This window comes from Protopterus annectens, chromosome 1.part1, assembly GCF_019279795.1.
Source record: "Protopterus annectens isolate FY-2018-M chromosome 1.part1, PAN1.0, whole genome shotgun sequence".
In the NCBI taxonomy this organism is placed as follows: domain Eukaryota; kingdom Metazoa; phylum Chordata; order Ceratodontiformes; family Protopteridae; genus Protopterus; species Protopterus annectens.
This window is the reverse complement of record NC_056726.1, coordinates 1,728,827,199-1,728,846,042: the sequence shown is the minus strand read 5'-3', so window position 1 is coordinate 1,728,846,042 and position 18,844 is coordinate 1,728,827,199. Positions and strand designations below refer to the sequence as shown.

The window sequence follows — 18,844 nt, the reverse complement described above, 5'->3', positions numbered from 1 at the left end:
CATTATTATACATGCTTTTGTGAGTGAGAGGCAGAGCCCAAGCAAGTTACTAAACCACACTCATTTGTTGTACTTCAAAGGTGCGCATGCTGATGTCCTCGAAGCACACCTCTTCAGGTGTATTTCATTGTGAGAAATGTACCTTATTCTCACAGAATTTTTAGTTAAGAACGAATTAACAGCTTTTATTTCTTGTTAAATTGTTAGCAGTGTTCTACATTAGAGTTAGTGTTGCATGTTTTTGAGACAGAAGGTCGACAGCTTTGCCTAAAAAGTTTTTTTCTTTAGTTTGTGATGTGGTGCACAGTAGGTGGCCAGTGTTGTTGTAGCTGCCACATTGTGTGTTTGACTTGCCCGTTTCCTTCTGTTGATGTGATTTAAATGTGGGTTTTATCTGCTGGAGTAGTACTAATTTGAAAGCCGTCAACATTTTCCCAGAGAATGTTCACTAATTTCACCTAATAGCCAGAGTATGTAAATAAAACTCTACAGATAATTTCAAGCAAGCTATTGATTTACCATTAAAAAGGCCAGTTTGCTACCCATTAAGCAAAAGGCAACAGGCAACTTCTTACTAGAGTATGTAACTTTTAAACACCTGCACCCCCCCCAACACGCACACAAATCAAACACTCTCCTGTGACACCCACCTGTAGCCTAAGAAGCTAACCCTTGTCCAGACCAGGTTCTGTATACACCCTAGGGTTGCCACCTTTTCAGATGCCGAAAGTGGGACAACTGCAGTACAAATATCAGATTTTGCAAGCCAAAACCTACCCGTGACCAGTACAAGGGACAGAACTTCATTTTTTCCCCTAAAATCAAAGCTTATTCTTGTTGCATTTTAGTTGCTAAAAACATTTAGGTGTTTCAGATACAGAATAACTGTTTTATGTAACTATTACATAAAATATAGGAAATAATTTTGCCCTGCTATCTCAGGACATTTGCCATTTTTATAATTTTTTTGTAGGCTACAACTACCCAAAGAGGGGACTGTTCCTTGCAAAGTGGGACAGATGGTAACCCTAATAACACCCAGGGCCCAGCTATATAACAACCACAGATTCTGACTGCTAATGCAGAACTTTGCAATGAACACCTGTTGACTTAAAGAATACTCCCACATGCAACAAACCAGTTCAGACTAGTATTTAAAGCATTTTTTGAAACAAAACCTGTATAGTTGCCCTTGCCATGTAGTTTAAAACCTCCACCATTCATGCTTCTATCTTCATATCAGACCTTTCTCTGTACTAGTAGATGGCCACAACCTGTATGCATGTTTATTTTTTTATTTTATTTTACAATTGCTTACCGGGAATGTCCAACTTGGAACAAAGCCAATTTTCAGCGGAGACCCAAGGAGAAACATTCCAGATGCATGTCTTTGTAAACTGGGAGGAAACCCACATGAACACAGGGGGGACATGCAGACTCTGCACAGAAGGTGCCCCAACTAAAAATCGAACCAGAAAACCTCTTCCTGTGAGGCGACAACACAACCGCTGCACCACTGTGCTATCCAGTACATGGCATGTACATAGCTTTATGTTTTATCAAATTCATGTTGATAGGAAAGTAATAGGCTAGCTGTACTTGTGGGCCATTTTGAGCGTAGCCAGTTTCCCTTTTGGCGGTCAAATTAACCTGTCACACTTGGTGTTAGATACCCATCCCATAGTTGATCATTATATATTACCCCTAATGAGAATAACTGCGATCATACCATAGATAATTTAAGGGGACCCATACCTGGGCTAAAGCATTTAGGAGCTGCTTCTACAGTAGTACAGGGAGTATTCCTGGGGTAAATTTTCTGTTTCCCACCCATAGATCCAAGTTGCGCTAAAAATAGACACAGATGAGCTTTGTTTTACATGTATAGGAAGTATGCTTTGTAGCAGATTTCTCTGTGGATATACTTGTCCTGTCTCTCCAAACCATTAAATGGATAATGCAGAAGAGATTTAGATCCCTAGACTGAGCATTTCTGATGCCTTTTGACTTGCTGATGTGCAGTAAATCCATCAGTAATGGGTTGGAGGGTGCCTTGTATGCCAGACACAGGTCACCTCTTAGCCGTCTGTAGTTAGTAAGGTATATCTGTGGGTGTTTCAGTTGCAGCATGTGTGGACAGATACATGCCAAAGGGGGGCATTATACTCAATAATTGGCCTAATGAGGGCTGAGTAAAGAAGGATAATGACATCCCTAGATCTAGACACAATCCCTTTTATAAGGTGTGAAATATAGAAGACTTACAGCAATGAACATATGTTGGTCGAAAGTTAGGCCACTATCCATGCAAGTTCCCAAATTGTGAATGACTGTGTCAGCTCTTAGGGGTTTAAGTTATAAACTGAAAACATATTCTGTAATTATCATAACTTGTAATTACGTCACCAAGCTCAGCTTCCAATCTGATGTCTCTTACTTTTAATTGTCTGTCCATGAGAATTGAGTCCCTACTAGGGAACACTACTAAGCCATTGTATATAATCACTTTGTTTTTATAATTGTTTGCTAACTTCTGTGTAATGTATGTAAGTTTGTCTATGCGGAGATTTTCTCACTGGGCCACCGCTGAAAATGGACATGTATCCAGTCGGCCTATTCCGGTAAACAAATGTAAAATATTAAATATTTAGAGTGGTAGTTTCCCATGGTAGATGACTTTCCAAAGGAAATGCTGCATTTCTGGCATTTTTAGTCCATGATATTGGCACCAGTTATTTTTTGGGGACAAATCTTTCTGCAGGATAGCGAAGTCATTGGGGATTCAATGACTCTCCTAGCTTGCAGTCATCTGCAAACTTAGTCAACCGTAGCACTTTGGTATTGGTTTTTACTTCAGAGAAGTGAATGCCAAATGAGAGGTACCAGCACAAAACTCTGGGAGAATGCTCTTTCTGGAAGTAACTTCCCCTGTTTTGATTTCCTGCTTTCTATCTGTGAATCAGTTGGCAATCCAGTGGGTGACACAGGGATTTATTTCCAGTTTATTTAGCTTTTCTATTGTGTGTGAGTGGGGGATTGTGTCAAAAGCTTTGACCGGGTCAAGGTATGTGGTGTGTACCATTTTGCCTTCTTCCATTTACTTTATCTTTTCAAAAAAATGTCTACCGTTTGAAAAGCATGACCTGCCCTTGACATCCAAACTGAGACAGGTCCAGTGTTTGAAGATTCCCAATGTTCTTATTGATTAGTTTCATGACGCTTTCCATATCTTTTCATATGAGCTGGTCAGACATATGGCCTGTAATTGCCTGGGTCTGTAGAAAGTCCTCCCTTATGCAAGGGAATGACTGCCACTGTACTTCATTCACTAGGTACCTGTATGCTAATGTCTGTAATTCCTCATTTCATGCTATGTATTTATGTAATTGATGTTCAACACTCTGTGCAGCTTAGTCTGAGACTGAAATTGGTCATTGTTGATCAGTGCTGTACCTTGGCAAACAAAGTAAAATGTTTTTGTTTATAGTACTCTGAAATTATTATTCATTTGTTAACCAGATATAGATGTCTTGTTTCATTGGTGACCTGCTAGCGCACACTAGTTTTGAATAACTAGCTTATGTACACCATTTTGCAAATGGAGACTGAGGGAGTTGAACCAAACACTATAGAATCAATGTAGTATCCACTCATCTCTGTTAACCCTGTGAGTATTAGCTTCATTGCCCTATATGTTCTGTGTAGAACCCCAAAAAGGTACTGTCAGCTAGAAAAGGGGGGGTGGGAGGTTGGCATAATGGTTAAGGTGTTTACCGTACAGATACAAGGTGTGCAAGGTTTGATTCTCACATGAGGTAACTGGCTAGGCTTAAAATGGCCCTCAAGGGCACTTAGCCTAGTACTAATCTATGAAACTATGAAACTAAGTAAGGAATCATTCACCTTACCAAGAAAAGGCGATATCCAACTGACTAAACTCCACAAAACAAAGAAAGCGGAGAACGTAGTAGCCTACTATGTTCTCCGCTTTCTTTGTTTTGTGGAGTTTAATCATTCACCTTACCATTAGTAAAATATTCACAGGGATGACCTGCGGTTTGCAGTCAAAAGTATTTGTTCTGGTTGTTTCGTTGCTGTAGTTACTATAAAAATGAGAGCCAATGTAAAAAAATAAATACATAAATCTGAAATCAGGAAATTTTGAGATACTGCTGTTAGAGAAAATTGTGTTCGATAAGTTTGTAATTTATCGGGACAGGTGAAAAGTTTAATGCAGTGTGCTTTGTACCGAAATGTAGCATTATACCTGCCATGCAGCTCTCTAAAACACTAAGACAATTTAAAAGCGAAGAAAAATAGTTTTATTGATCTTTAAAATGGCGTTTTTATATTCGGTGTGGTAACGTTAGTCTCATTACTTGTGATTGTTTCTCTTCTGTTGACCACCTAAACTATTATCAGATTCTGGAGTTCTGGCTTGGGTTTGAAAATGTTGTTGCCCCTTGGAAGCAGTGATGCCTTATTCCCCAGATGGTGAAGTGCCATCCTAGAAGGCAGGGCATATATTTACCTTTGTTAATAGTGGAATTTTATATGGGACTGACGAATCTCCTAGAATGGTAGAGCAAGTACAAACAAGCTAACGTGGTATGGAGGTACAAAATTAAGCCAATTGAGGTAACTCTGTTACATAAAAGCAAGTGCAGGAATGGCCTACCAAACTATATTCTATCTTCATGCTGTTGGAACTACCATTACAAAATGGACTGTGAAGTTGTTGCAGAGGTTAGATGTCTGTAGCTGTATGTATCTGTACAAAAAAGGTCTTGCCAAAGTTATGCTCTGAAAATACACCCATATGAAACGAATGACAGTCAGCTTTTATGACTGTTTTTATATAAAATAGTAAATATTTGCCTTCTGTTTTTATAACTTGCACTGCAGTGTCTTGGATTTCTGCATTTTTGGGGTCCTTACATGTCTTACTGAATTAACAAGAACAAAATAATTTTGCTAGCCAAGTGAACTTCGTAGTGGTTACAGAAAAGTAGATGGGATCAAAGTGATATATGCCATACCCTATGCATGCATGTATATGTTTAAAATAGGGCACAAATAGTCAACTTCATTGGGTCACCCACAGCAATGCTCCATAATGTTTTAGTACTTTGGGGCTGGGGGAGGAGAGCAAATTCAGAATTTAGTACAAGTCTCTCTAACACAGAAATATATAAAGAAGTTATACAAATTTTGATAAAGAAAGTTTAATGTAAAATGATGATATAAAGTGATATAACAATTGTTTAAGTGGATATTTTTGTTAGTTGGTTAGTGTAATGCCTACAACAAGGGAGAACATTTTCACTTTTCATTTCATACCCATTTTCCAATTCAAAAAGCAGTTAGAATTCAAGCAGGATGTCAGAATGCAGAAAAAGAAGATAGTAGAAGTAAAGCAAGCTGCAGTTCTCTGAGCTAGCTCAGGAAATTCACTCCGGGGATCATGTCAGTCGCCCTGCTAGACAGGGGTCCAGAGAAGTAAATATTGTGGGAAGAAATATCCAGGGAATTGTTATGGCTAGGTTTGCATAGGCCCTAGGGCCGATAGCCTAGTACCAACCTATGAGCCTATGAGTAAAATATTTTTGACAGTCTGAATGTCATATTATTTTTTTTCCGCTGTTCACTGTGATTATATGTATGGTAATTGCGAAGTTCGGAATTTGATTATTATGTTTATTTCTATTGTGTTTGTTTCTCGGTTGGTTGGTAGACTGTACATATTCAGCTTTTTATGTTGTCAATCTTGTTTATCCCATGCATTGTTGGACTTTCTCAGAATGGCTTCATTCACTTTTGTCTGCAATAATCTTTCTGCTTGTACTTGTCCAATCGCAAGCACGACTTTTGGTTACGAGCTACTTTCTCACTTTACCGAAGTTTGTAGCATGCTTCATAGCCTGTAGCCAAAGTAAGTTTTGACGGGTACTATTTTACTCTTTGTAGTGTACTGGTGATCCATTTATAATGCATTTACTAGATGTGAGAACCTAGTTTAGGAGACCAGCCTGCTTGTTTGTGCCAAGTTTATTGTGTTGTACTGGTGCAAGGGTCATTGCAAACAGAGATTCAGCTTAGTGTTTTTTGTTGTACAAAATGGAGCTGGCCTGCTGTAGAATTGCTAGATGCACTGCTGTGCACTGTGTTAGATTTTCTGAAACATGTGAGTATGTCACAGTTCGTGCACAGATATAAACTATGAAGAACAGATTGTTAAATACTAAATACTAAAGATGGCATGAGTCACAAAAAAGGAGAGAAAAACATTATATTGTACACTGGGCATCAAGAAACAACTATCTACTGACTACAAATAGCATGTTATCATAAAGATGTAAAAGTGTTTACTGTGTGATAGCATAAGAGGATAGGCAAGTTATGAAGATGACTAACATATTATATGGACATGTTACAGTGACACGGTATGGAGGCTTTAAAACTGTAGAATGAAAAAGTAATGTTATTATGTCTATATGCAGTTTCTCAGTTGTAAGTATCCTCAGAAAGTTGGACTATATGGGAGTAGACTTGAATGTGGAGTAGGTTGAGATGTTTGGTTCTCCTAACAGGCTAAACTGATTTCCAGTGAAAAACATGCCTCAGTACACTATCAATGCAAACTGACTATCAGCTGAAAAACTATGGGGTTGATTTCCATATAGAAGATAAGTATGGTCTTACAACCACTGAGAACTGAATCGATCATAAACAACAGCTTTTCCTTTATCCATTGTAGTTTGGGGATGATAGGAAGCCAGTCCATAAAGCACTGTTAGAGCAGGGGAAGGGAAGATTTGACTGAGCCATAGAGAAGATCTAGTCCATAACTTAGACAGGAGTGCACACCCAAAATGTGTGAGTAGCACTAGAGCTGTCATCATATCCTTGTCGAGTAACATTACATGCTAGTTTACAGTGGTAAAATGATCCCAATACCCATTGTATATAAGTACCAGTTTCTCAAACACATAGGACAGTGATCTAAGGTTTTTAAAATAATTTAAAAATATATTTATGTATTGCCTATGGAGATCTGCATCTATACTGGACAGACAAGAACTAACAGAAGCATTGATTTCCTCTATATGAGCAAAATTTAGTAAAACATATATATTCTCTGTATGTGTCACTATATTCACAAGGAGGTTGTTTTTGTTCCCTAATTTAGATAAAGCATAGGGTGCTAGCTAGTCATGCTTCTAAAAGGAGATCTACTGGTCAAATCTTTCATTCTGGTGCCTGTGCATACATTATATTGAAGGGCTTGACTGGGTGAATGCTTCATTTTGGTGCTTGTACATACTGGGAAATGTTACACACATTTCGTTTGGGGAAGTGTTTCATTTTGGCGATTGTGCATACCTCAACATTCTACTGAAGGGGTTGCTAGGCTGAAGTGTTCATGCTGGTGGTGTCACATACTAGGAAATGTTACTGTAGTGTTTTTCGGGGGAAACATTTTATTGAGGTGCATGTATACCTGGACATAGTAATGTTACTTAGGGAAATAATTCATTGTATTTCAGGGAAGTGCTTGTGGATACATGGTCTGAATGCTGAAGTGACCGCTGGGCAAAATAGTTTATTGTGCTTTTTGGTGCTTGTGCATACACAATGCAAACAACTCAATGGGTTACTGGGGAAGCATAGAAATTAAGTGTGACTATTTCATACTGTTACATTACTTAGAATACAGCACAGAAATGTATTTATAGTGTAATATACTAGCATATAAGACATCAGATACACCATTGAGTAAATAGTATAATGTAAAATAAGCAGACAATAAATCACTTCTGCTTGTAGTATTCTATTTGTGATTAGTAGTTTCATGAGTGAGATATTCTTCATCAACTAGCTATCCTCCAAAACCCTGATATTTTTTTTGTGTGTATGTATGAGTATATATATATAGATATAAATATAGATATAGATATGTGTATGTATGTGTGTATATATAGATATAGATATATAGCTATATATAGCTATAGATATATAGATATGTGTGCATATATATATATATATATATATATATATATATATATATATATATATATATAGTCTGTGCAAATGTGTGCATATCGATATATATGTATGCCGTCCATTCACTTTGTGGTAATCTAGAGCAATCCATTGGTAGCTGATTTTGTAGTTGAAAATCCTGTTCTTTACCTTCAAAGCACTGAACGACTTAGTAACCTTTGGTTCAGTAATAGAAATGGAGTGTCTCAATAGTTGGTCAGCTGTTTCAATTGTAGCTTTGAATTTTGCATTCTGGTATAGAAATTATATGTAAATAATGTGTGTAATTATGTAAAACTATGGCAGAAGACAAGCTACGTAGTTTATTTCTGCTTGTCTTATTATTAATATGATTATAGTGAGTAGTTGCCTGAGTGAGAAAAGGTTATTACAGAGTGACTACTGGCAGCATGGAGCTACATTATTTTTATGAATTTCTCCTGGCTTTGTCAGTCGTGTGTGGAATTTAGGTGGGAGGAAAGGCTCGGTAATATGTAAGTGTTATACTATTTGAGTGACTATGGCCTTATAACAGATTATGACTGTGTCACCTGCAGAAGGTAATACAATGAATGCCAGCAATTTTCACCTGTGTCTGGCCATGCATAACTTTGCAAGTCATTAGCACAGTGCAGTTACAATATAGTACTGAGTCATTGTCACTTTTCAGGTAAAACTGTCAGCATCTGTCAGTTTTATTTACATAAGTAGAAGTCGTTATCACACTGATGAATGCACAACTCACATTTGGCTCTTTCTCCACTTGCAGTGATTGCAATACACCCCACCCCTCCACACTACTTTCATTTATGTCATGTATACAATTTCAAGAAATGTAAGCAGTCTAGTAGGAAAAATGTATACATTACATCTTCAGTTGCTGTTTTTTCATGAGAAAGTGGCAGGAATAAGAGGATTTGTGGTGTACTGCATGAAGAATTTGAATATATATATATATATATATATATATATATATATATATATTATTGACTGCCTTGCATCCTCTCATTTGACAGAAAATCATACATTGTTTAGGCAATGACAATATCCAAACTCATATGTTATATTTCTTTGCGACTATTCTGCACTGATGTGGTAAAATATTTCCTGTGCTTTCGAACTATGAAGTCATTCTGTTGAGTTACTGATTATAGTCTTGATCTTTTATTTAGCATTAAATATATTGATACCTCCTTTTGTGGGTGAGATACCAGAGGCATATATCACCTGTTAGACTATTTGCATATCTGTTTGGTGAGTTACCCAGGGTGTAAAGTAGCTGGGGACATATATATATATATATATATATATATATATATATATATATATATATATATATATATATATATATATATATATATATATATATACACATACACACACACACACACATTATATATATATATATATATATATATATATATATATATATATATATACACACACACACTTACATATATATATATATATATATATATATATATGTAAGAAATAAGTGCATTGCTTTTCACGTGCTTCTGTGCAGGTATATTACATCAGAATGTTGTATTGCATTGTGTTTTTCAGGTGTGATTTCAAGTGTAAAGCAACACAGCCACCACTAAAGATGCCATCTGTTGAGGAGAAAGCAAGCAGCATTTACCTGTTGGGTGAGGAAACTGACTGTGATGGTTGTAGCAGTGGTTCAGACAATGGTATGCACCTTGATGTACCACATAATGCCAACCAGAGTGAGGATGATGATTATGACTCAGATGATGACATTCCACTCGCACGTCTGCGTGAAAAGGCCATTGCCTGTGATACGGATGATGCTCCTGTGCCCGCCATTCCTGAAAGACCACTACCAGTTGCCAAAGCAGACATGACCAGCAATTATGACAGTGACCAAGACAGTGAGGATGAGGTGCCACTTGCACACCTAAGGAAGGTGCCCACACACAAGTTGGCCACACACAATGGCCACCAAGGGCATTCAAGTATGACGCAGACGATGACATGCCTTTATCTGTGTTCACGAAAGCACCTAGTCTGACTGACACAACTATGCAGTCCTCCACGGTGCATGGCACTGCAAGTGCTGATAAGGGTGTGGATGTGCCTTCGACTGTGCATGATGTGGGAAGTAGTCCACAGTATGGTGATTGTGATGGAGATAATCCTCTAGATATGAGACCAAGTAGCTCCTTGTCAGAGACTGATATGGGTGCGCCTCAGCAGGGAACATGTGGCAACAGTTCACTACAAATTGCAAGCAGTACAGTTGCTACTGGCATTGAGAGAGCATCATCTCTCAACCCTTCAGCCCTTCCCATTTCCAACTGTTCCTTGCGACCCAGTCAGGTACGCCGAGCATGCCCACCACGTAAGATCACGTGGGAAAAACACCTCCAAACTTTACACACTGAGGAATTTGTGGGGCCAGTAGGACCAATAGATCACTTGGGCTCAGATAGCACAGAGATGGACTTCCTGAATTTGATGTTCCCAGAGGAGCTATACACCCATATTGCTAATGAAACAAATCGCTATGCTGCACAGAGGCAGGCCGCAGCAGGCAAGGTTGATATGCGGTGGAGTCCTGTTTGCCCAGGAGACATACGCACATTTCTAGGTGTCAGAATATACATGTCTATTGTACATGTTCCTGAATTGAGGCAGTACTGGGAAACGCACCATGTATACGGTCGCTTCCCAATAGCAGAGTACATGACCAGAGATAGGTTTGAAAAAATTCAGCAGTACTTCCACTGTAACGATAACAGCCTGAGCCTACCACAGGGTTCTGTGGGTCATGACAAGCTACATCACGTACGGCCAGTACTGGATGCAGTACTTCATGCATGCAGGACATGTTACAATGTGCATCATGAGGTGGCTGTAGACTAAGCCATGGTTGGCTTCCGTGGACGTTTGACATTTAGACAGTTTATGCCTGGTAAGCCTGAGAGGTATGGCATTAAGGTGTGGGTGTTGGCAGACTCGACCAATGGGTATCTACGTGAATTCCAGGTATACACTGGAAAAATGGAGCAGAATACAGAGGTCGGGCTGGCACACAGAGTTGTAGTTGACTTAACTAGGGGACTGATTGGCAAGAAGCATCACATTTACTTTGATAACTTCTTTACCTCTGTTCCACTAGCACAGCAATTGCTGAAAGATGATCTATACTGTTGTGGAACCATGCGCACCAACAGGTCAGGGTGGCCTCTTATATTCAACAGACAGGCCATTGTAAAAGCAGCTCGAGGCTACTACAAGCAATTGCAGAGTGGACCACTGCTAGCTACTGAATGGAAGGATAGCAAACCAGTATTCCTCCTGTCAACTAACTGTAACCCAACCTTGCCAGTCTCCAGCACATACAGGAGAAAGCGTGATGGAAGAAAGACATCAGTGCCATGTCCACCAGTTGTAAACATGTACAACAGTTACATGAATGGGGTGGACAGAGCAGATCAGCTGAGGACACAGTATCCCAGTGCCAGAAAGGCCCGCAAATGGTGGCTGTACTTTTTCTGGTTCTTATGGGATGTGGCCATTGTCAATGCTTTCATTATATTCCGTGAAAGTATCAGACATCAGCAACTGTCACGCTCTGGACGTATTATTCCGGCAACACAGTTACAGTTCCGAAGGAACCTAGGCTTGCATCTACTTGCCAGTTACACAAAGAGGAAAAGATGCACTGAGATTACTGTCCCAGAGGCTGTGAGCCGATCTGAGCATGGCTCTCACTTTCCAGTGAAATGGCATAAATCAAGATGCAAAAACTGTGCCAGCAAGGGTAAATGTGCTGAGCCATCATGGGGGTGCCCGACTTGCAAGGTCAACCTGTGTGTTGAATGCTTTGGAGAGTACCATGGCCATAAATTTCTCCCATAGTGCTGTGGGCCTTGGGTGTGCCACTGTGATGTAATGGTTCCCTCCGGCAAAGGACACATGCAAAAAGACACAGCCTGGGTCAGTCTAGGTCTTTTGACATGTTGCCTTGATGTAGCTCTCCACTCAGTCTCCCTCCCTTCAGATGTAGTCAGTGTATGTAGGTCAGGGCAACAGGGTTTACATTAGCTCCTCCCTTCTACTCCTAATGGCCATTGCAGAAAGAACACACGTAAATGGAAAAGGCATAGGTAAAGCAGAGTGCCTCACCTGCTTTTTCAGTGTACACGTGCTCTTTCTGTGCCCCCATGTCAGTAGGCAGCCAAGCACTTCAGCACCAATGCCATAAAGGTCCCTCTTCACTTTTTTTTGCCAACTGCTCTTAGGTTGGTGGGTGCATCACAGGGTGCATACCCAGCCAGCACGGATCTTGTGATCCACCGGGATCGCAGTTGGGAACCTGGAGACTCTACAGCACAGTCCCATAGTGCTGCTGTCCTCGGTAAGCATGGGCTTGGGTGTGCCACTGTGATGTAATGCAAAAACATGCAAAAAGACACAGCCTGGGTCAGTCTTGGTCTTTTGACATGTTGCCTTGATGTAGCTCTCCCCTCAGTCTCCCTGCCTTCAGGTGTAGTCAGCGTATGTAGGTGAGAGTAGTAAATGTATGAAGGTCAGGACAGCAATTAGTGAGTTACTTCAGTCCCTCATCCCTTAGGTCCATTGCTGAATGGGCATATGTAAAGAGAAAAGGCAGAGGTAAGGCAGGCTGCTGACACTGAAGGAGGTCATGAGACCATAGCGGTATCAGCAGTCTGAGTGGGCAGCCGGCACAGCTATGGGACACTACAGAAAACCAACATCTGGAGCCCCATGCCTGTCCTTGGCATATTAGTGGAGCGGCGGTCCTTACCCTGCTTTTTCTCTTTACATTTGCCCTGGCTGTGCACCCTTGTCAGTGTCCACCCATGCTTTATTTCAGATAAGGTAAGACTGTCTTCTGCTGTTCTGGGACTCACTGGAAAGGGAGCAGCCAAAAACCTTATGCTGTCCCATCTCCGAATATTGTGTTGCTGGGTGCATCACAGGGGGCATACCCAGCCAGCATGGATCTTGTGATCCACCGGGATCGCAGTTGGGAACCTGGAGACTCTACAGCACAGTCCCATAGTACTGCTGTCCTCGGTAAGCATGGGCTTGGGTGTACCACTGTGATGTAATGCAAAAACATGCAAAAAGACACAGCCTGGGTCAGTCTTGGTCTTTTGACATGTTGCCTTGATGTAGCTCTCCCCGCAGTCTCCCTGCCTTCAGGTGTAGTCAGCGTATGTAGGTGAGAGTAGTAAATGTATGAAGGTCAGGACAGCAATTAGTGAGTTACTTCAGTCCCTCATCCCTTAGGTCCATTGCTGAATGGGCACATGTAAAGAGAAAAGGCAGAGGTAAGGCAGGCTGCTGACACTGAAGGAGGTCATGAGACCATAGTGGTATCAGCAGTCTGAGTGGGCAGCCGGCACAGCTATGGGACACTACAGATAACCAACATCTGGAGCCCCATGCCTGTCCTTGGCATATTAGTGGAGCGGCGGTCCTTACCCTGCTTTTTCTCTTTACATGTGCCCTGGCTGGACACCCTTGTCAGTGTCTACCCATGCTTTATTTCAGATAAGATAGGACTGTCTTCTGCTGTTCTGAGAGTCACTGGAAGGGAAGGTGTTCACTGATTCAGAAGGGATGGCATTCACCTAACTGAGGAGGGCATTGCGTTCTTCTTGACCAACCTCCACAATGGCATGAGGAGAGCCATGCATGATTGTGAGAAGAATGGAAAACACCCATGACCAAGTCAGACCAGTATAGTAAGTAAAACACTATTATGAAATGTGTTGTGTAAAATTAATTTCTCTGAGCTTGGCAAATAACTGTTATGGAAATTATGATTTTTTTTTTCATTTTTTGGTAAATAACTTTGCAAGGGAGCATCTGAATGTGCCAAGTAATATCTCATTTTGAAGACAGTATTGCTGGTTCTAACATGGTAAAATAATTGTGGCTGTATGTTTGACACATGTGCAGATATCAAAGTCTGTTTTGGACTTAGGTTATGAAAATTATGATTTTTTTCATATTTTGGTAAATAACTTGGCAAGGGAGCATCTGAATGTGCTAAGTAATACCTTATTTTGAAAAGATTATTTACAGTTCTAACATGGTAAAAGAATGGTACCTGTATGTTGTACTCATAGGCAGATATCAAAGTTTGTTTCTGACTTAGGTTATGGAAATTATGATTTTTTTTCATATTTTGGTAAATAACTTTGCAAGGGAGTATCTGAATGTGCCAAGTAATATCTCATTTTGAAAACAGTATTGCTGGTTCTAATATGGTAAAAGAATTGTGCCAGTATGTTTGACACGTGCAGATATCAAAGTTTGTCTGAGACTTATGGTTATGGAAATTATGATTTTTTCATATTTTGGTAAATAACTTTGCAAGGGAGCATCTGAATGTGCCAAGTAATATCTCATTTTGAAGACAGTATTGCTGGTTCTAAAATGGTAAAATAATTGTGCCTGTATGTTTGACACATGTGCAGATATCAAAGTTTGTTTGAGACTTATGGTTATGGAAATTATGATTTTTTTCATATTTTGGTAAATAACTTTGCAAGGGAGCATCTGAATGTGCTAAGTAATACCTCATTTTGAAAAGATTATTTATAGTTCTAACATGGTAAAAGAATAGTACCTGTATGTTGTACTCATAGGTAGATATCAAAGTTTTTTTCTGACTTAGGTTATGGAAATTATGATTTTTTTTCATATTTTGGTAAATAACTTTGCAAGGGAGCATCTGAATGTGCCAAGTAATATCTCATTTTGAAGACAGTATTGCTGGTTCTAATATGGTAAAAGAATTGTGCCAGTATGTTTGACACATGTGCAGATATCAAAGTTTGTCTGAGACTTATGGTTATGGAAATTATTATTTTTTCATATTTTGGTAAATAACTTTGCAAGGAAGCATCTGAATGTGCCAAGTAATATCTCATTTTGAAGACAGTATTGCTGGTTCTAACATGGTAAAATAATTGTGCCTGTATGTCTGACACATGTGCAGATATCAAAGTTTGTTTTGGACTTAGGTTATGAAAATTATGATTTTTTTCATATTTTGGTAAATAACTTGGCAAGGGAGCATCTGAATGTGCTAAGTAATACCTTATTTTGAAAAGATTATTTACAGTTCTAACATGGTAAAAGAATGGTACCTGTATGTTGTACTCATAGGCAGATATCAAAGTTCGTTTCCGACTTAGGTTATGGAAATTATGATTTTTTTTCATATTTTGGTAAATAACTTTGCAAGGGAGCACCACATTGTGTGAAATAATGCATCATTTTGAAGACAGTGTTACTCCTTACATCATGGTAAAAGAACTGTGTCTAGGCACTGTACATACGTACAGATATCACAGTTTGTTTAGTCTTGTACAAATATGAAAATTATACATTTACAATACTTCTCATTATTATGCCCATATCTTTGCAAGGGAGCACGGTAATCACACAAATGATGCGTCATTTTGAAGCTGACATTCAGATGCACAACTTCTACACTGATATGTAGGCTCTGTCTGTTACAGGTGATGAGTTATTATGCTTTGTTTATTTATCAATTATGAGAAATAATATACTAATCATATTTCTGTGAATATCTCATGAAAGGAGTGTCACACAGTTATGGTTAAAGTATCATTTTAAAGCTGACATTCATACTAACAAATTAAATTCAAATTGTATGGGTCTGCATGGTACATAGACCAAGATATTGTGTTTTGCTTTTCCAAAAAATTAAAAAAATTGCACAATATCAGCATTCCTTGCCAAATATTTCATTATGACTTTGATATGCACTATCAACATTTACACTGTTGGAAAGGTCAGTGTCTGCTGAACAACTTTCGCGTTTACATTTTTAGTGTAGCTCTTATAGTTAAAGAGTTATGAGCATTTGTTTTCTGTATAGTATTACAAATGGATTTTCTGAAAATGAGCTCAGGCTGCTCTGTTGTTCCTATGGTGGAATTCAGCAGGCAGCTTTTCCTGAGCTGCTCTGGAGTGAATGAGTTAAAGGTCTGCTACAGACTCTCCTTTCACAGAGTATCAATTTTTCAGTAATGTGACAACATATGGCCAAACATTTTCTTGCTTGCTAAAAGTAAGAACGGCACTGTCATTTCTTCCCTTACAAAACAGGCATGTCAGCATTGACACCTACTGCTCATCCCTCCCTCAGAGTGTTGCTGAACATGTTCAGGGGTGGGGAATATATAGACAGAACTCCCTGACAGTGTTGTGCTTCTCCAGGGTACTCAATATCCTCAGTGGCCCCAGATACAGGTCAGGTACAGCCCAGGGGAAGCTAAGGCAGGTCAAGAACACCCAAAGGATGAGGAGAGAAACCAATGCAGCTGACAATCAGCTGTAGGAAGCAAAAAAAAAAATACAAAGTAGGGAACTTCTCAACAACTGCCATTTTCATGGTTACTTCTACACTCTGACATTACATCTTGTCATGGGGCTTAATAAATAACACTCACACAGTAAATGCAGTCTAACGTCTGTGAGCACTACATTCCAAAGGAGAGCTCTTTAGAGGAACTGTGTACCTCACTGCATACAAAATCACTGCAGCTAGCTCAACAGCCTTGAAACTATATCCCCAAATGTAATACACTACAAATCCCACCTCCTGATGTCTGTGGTGGCAGGTTTGAATTACAGGCACTTATGGCACTGTTGTTCTATATCATGCTTCTCCCCAAAAGAATAAAGGCAATGTGCTGCAGGTCCTGAATGGATATGGCAACCAAAGGGACAGTGTAGATTTACTTTTAGGAATTTAATACAGAAAGTTTTGACCAATGTGCATCAGGATCAAGATCTGAACTACGCAAATATCAGAGAAAAAAGTGGAGGACTCAGGGACCAGTTGCACTTATGTAGGTGGCATATGATGTCACAATATGTGCTGTATCAGGGGCATGCTCCCCCTCAGCGAGTCAGTATCTGAAATAAAAGTGTTGGATTATGGTTGGTGGGGAGCAGGAACACAGTCTGGGGGCCATCAAGGACAGCTCCTGATATCAGATTATTTGTTAATGGTTTTAACGTTTTACTTTAAAAAAAAGATTTACTTCAGTTTTCCTTAAAACTGCAACATATGCTCTGCCAAAATTCAGTATAAATATATACAGCTCTATTTATTTTCTATGTTAATATCAGGAAAATTAAACTTACTTTGCAACGCTACTGTTCCATCCTCAGAGAGTTTGTTGGGATCAAAGAAGACTCGAGCTGAACTGTTCAAGGAATCCTGAACATACAGCACACTCTGATTTTGCAGACCACTGTTATAATAGTAGTAGTATCTGGTAATTAGAAAAGATGAACAATATTGTATAACCTTGTCTAATCTCACCAGTCCCATCCAGTCTTTGTGTTTTCATGTTCTCTGCTGTAGTCCTTTATGCTAATCATATAATCAAGTGATATGCATGCAAGTCTCCTATGATTGCCATTAAATCTCTAGTAATATAGCCAAAATTCATACAGGGGTTAACATTTTAGATCAAGTCTTAAATTTCAGACAGACAACAAGCAAGCTTTCTGGCACCCCCAAATGGTGCATCACTGTACCAAACACATGGGCAGTCCACATCTACCCAACTACTGTGTGAACACCTGTTCCCTGAAAACCAAGCATCTTGTACTTTGACATGACCCACTCCAACCTTCTCTGTGTATACTGATGAAATACTTCCTGAAGTAAAGGGTCTAGTAGGTACTTGACATAAAAAGTACACTTCTGTAAGTAAATTTATCATATCAATAGATGTTCAAATGGTCACTGTTGAAGTAGCCTTAGTTATATGGGTTATATCCTGCAAAGGATATAACAGACTGCCAGTTTACAAAGCTTCAGGGCACCTTTCAAACAGCAAATTGTCAGCAGCTTGAGCTGAGATGACTAAAGGACAAGTTTGGGAAACAAGCCCCTCAGAGCTTTCTGCTAGTAGAGAGAAAGGCTGAACCCCGAAAAGACAATGCCAGAAACAACAACAAAAACATAAATAAATAAATGTCCACACTCTAGCATAACAAAAACATGACAAAAAGACAAGGGAGGTGGAGGGAAGGAGCGGATACTGCAGCAATGATCAATCGAACATCTACTGGTAAGTTTACTTACAAAGTACAGTTGTGTACACTTACCATAAATGTAGATGTTCGAGTGTATTCACTGTTGCAGTCATTACATTTGGGTAATCTGTTGGCAGGTCACCCTCAGCCAGCCTGATTAACAAAGTCTTGGGTCTTGCGTCGGTTGCTGTCCCTTCCTCCATGACGTCAGGTCGTCAGGGGTATAAAATATGCAGCCAACACCATTACATCAGTTTTTCTTGCCCCAGATGTCGGGTGCCCCCCAAATGGGGAGCAAATAAAAACACAAAAAATATACCTCCAACACATAAGCAAATACACCAAAAGGGCTTTTAAGCATAGTAAAAGAAAGAAGAGGTATAGCTAGAGAAAAATATGGAGCTGGAGAGAGGGTAACCAGGACTGCAACAGTGAATACACTCGAACATCTACATTTATGGTAAGTGTACACAAATGTACTATGTTCTTCGTGTTTCACTGTTGCAGTCATTACATTTCGGTGGATTCCCAAAGCTATGGTTGGGTGGAGGGAATAATACAGCATTAGGACCAGCTATAAGGCCCTGCATGACAGCAGTGGCAAAGCCAGCTCTGGATTTAGAGAAAAGTGGTAAACGGTAATGTTTGGTGAAAGTATGAACTGAGCTCCAGGTAGCAGCTTCTAGAATGTCCCTGGTAGGAACACCTC

The 18,844-nt window shown here is 39.5% G+C and overlaps 1 protein-coding gene across 1 annotated transcript in view; it reads right to left on the bottom strand.

The window, feature by feature from the left end:
• The window catches only part of LOC122811978 (prolyl endopeptidase-like), a 2,225,690-nt gene that overhangs the window by 1,720,205 nt on the left and 486,641 nt on the right, over positions 1–18,844 (bottom strand). The window contains exon 4 of the mRNA XM_044084182.1: positions 17,233–17,363. Coding sequence (XP_043940117.1) covers positions 17,233–17,363 — 131 coding nt within the window. The remainder of the gene's footprint in view (positions 1–17,232; positions 17,364–18,844) is intronic.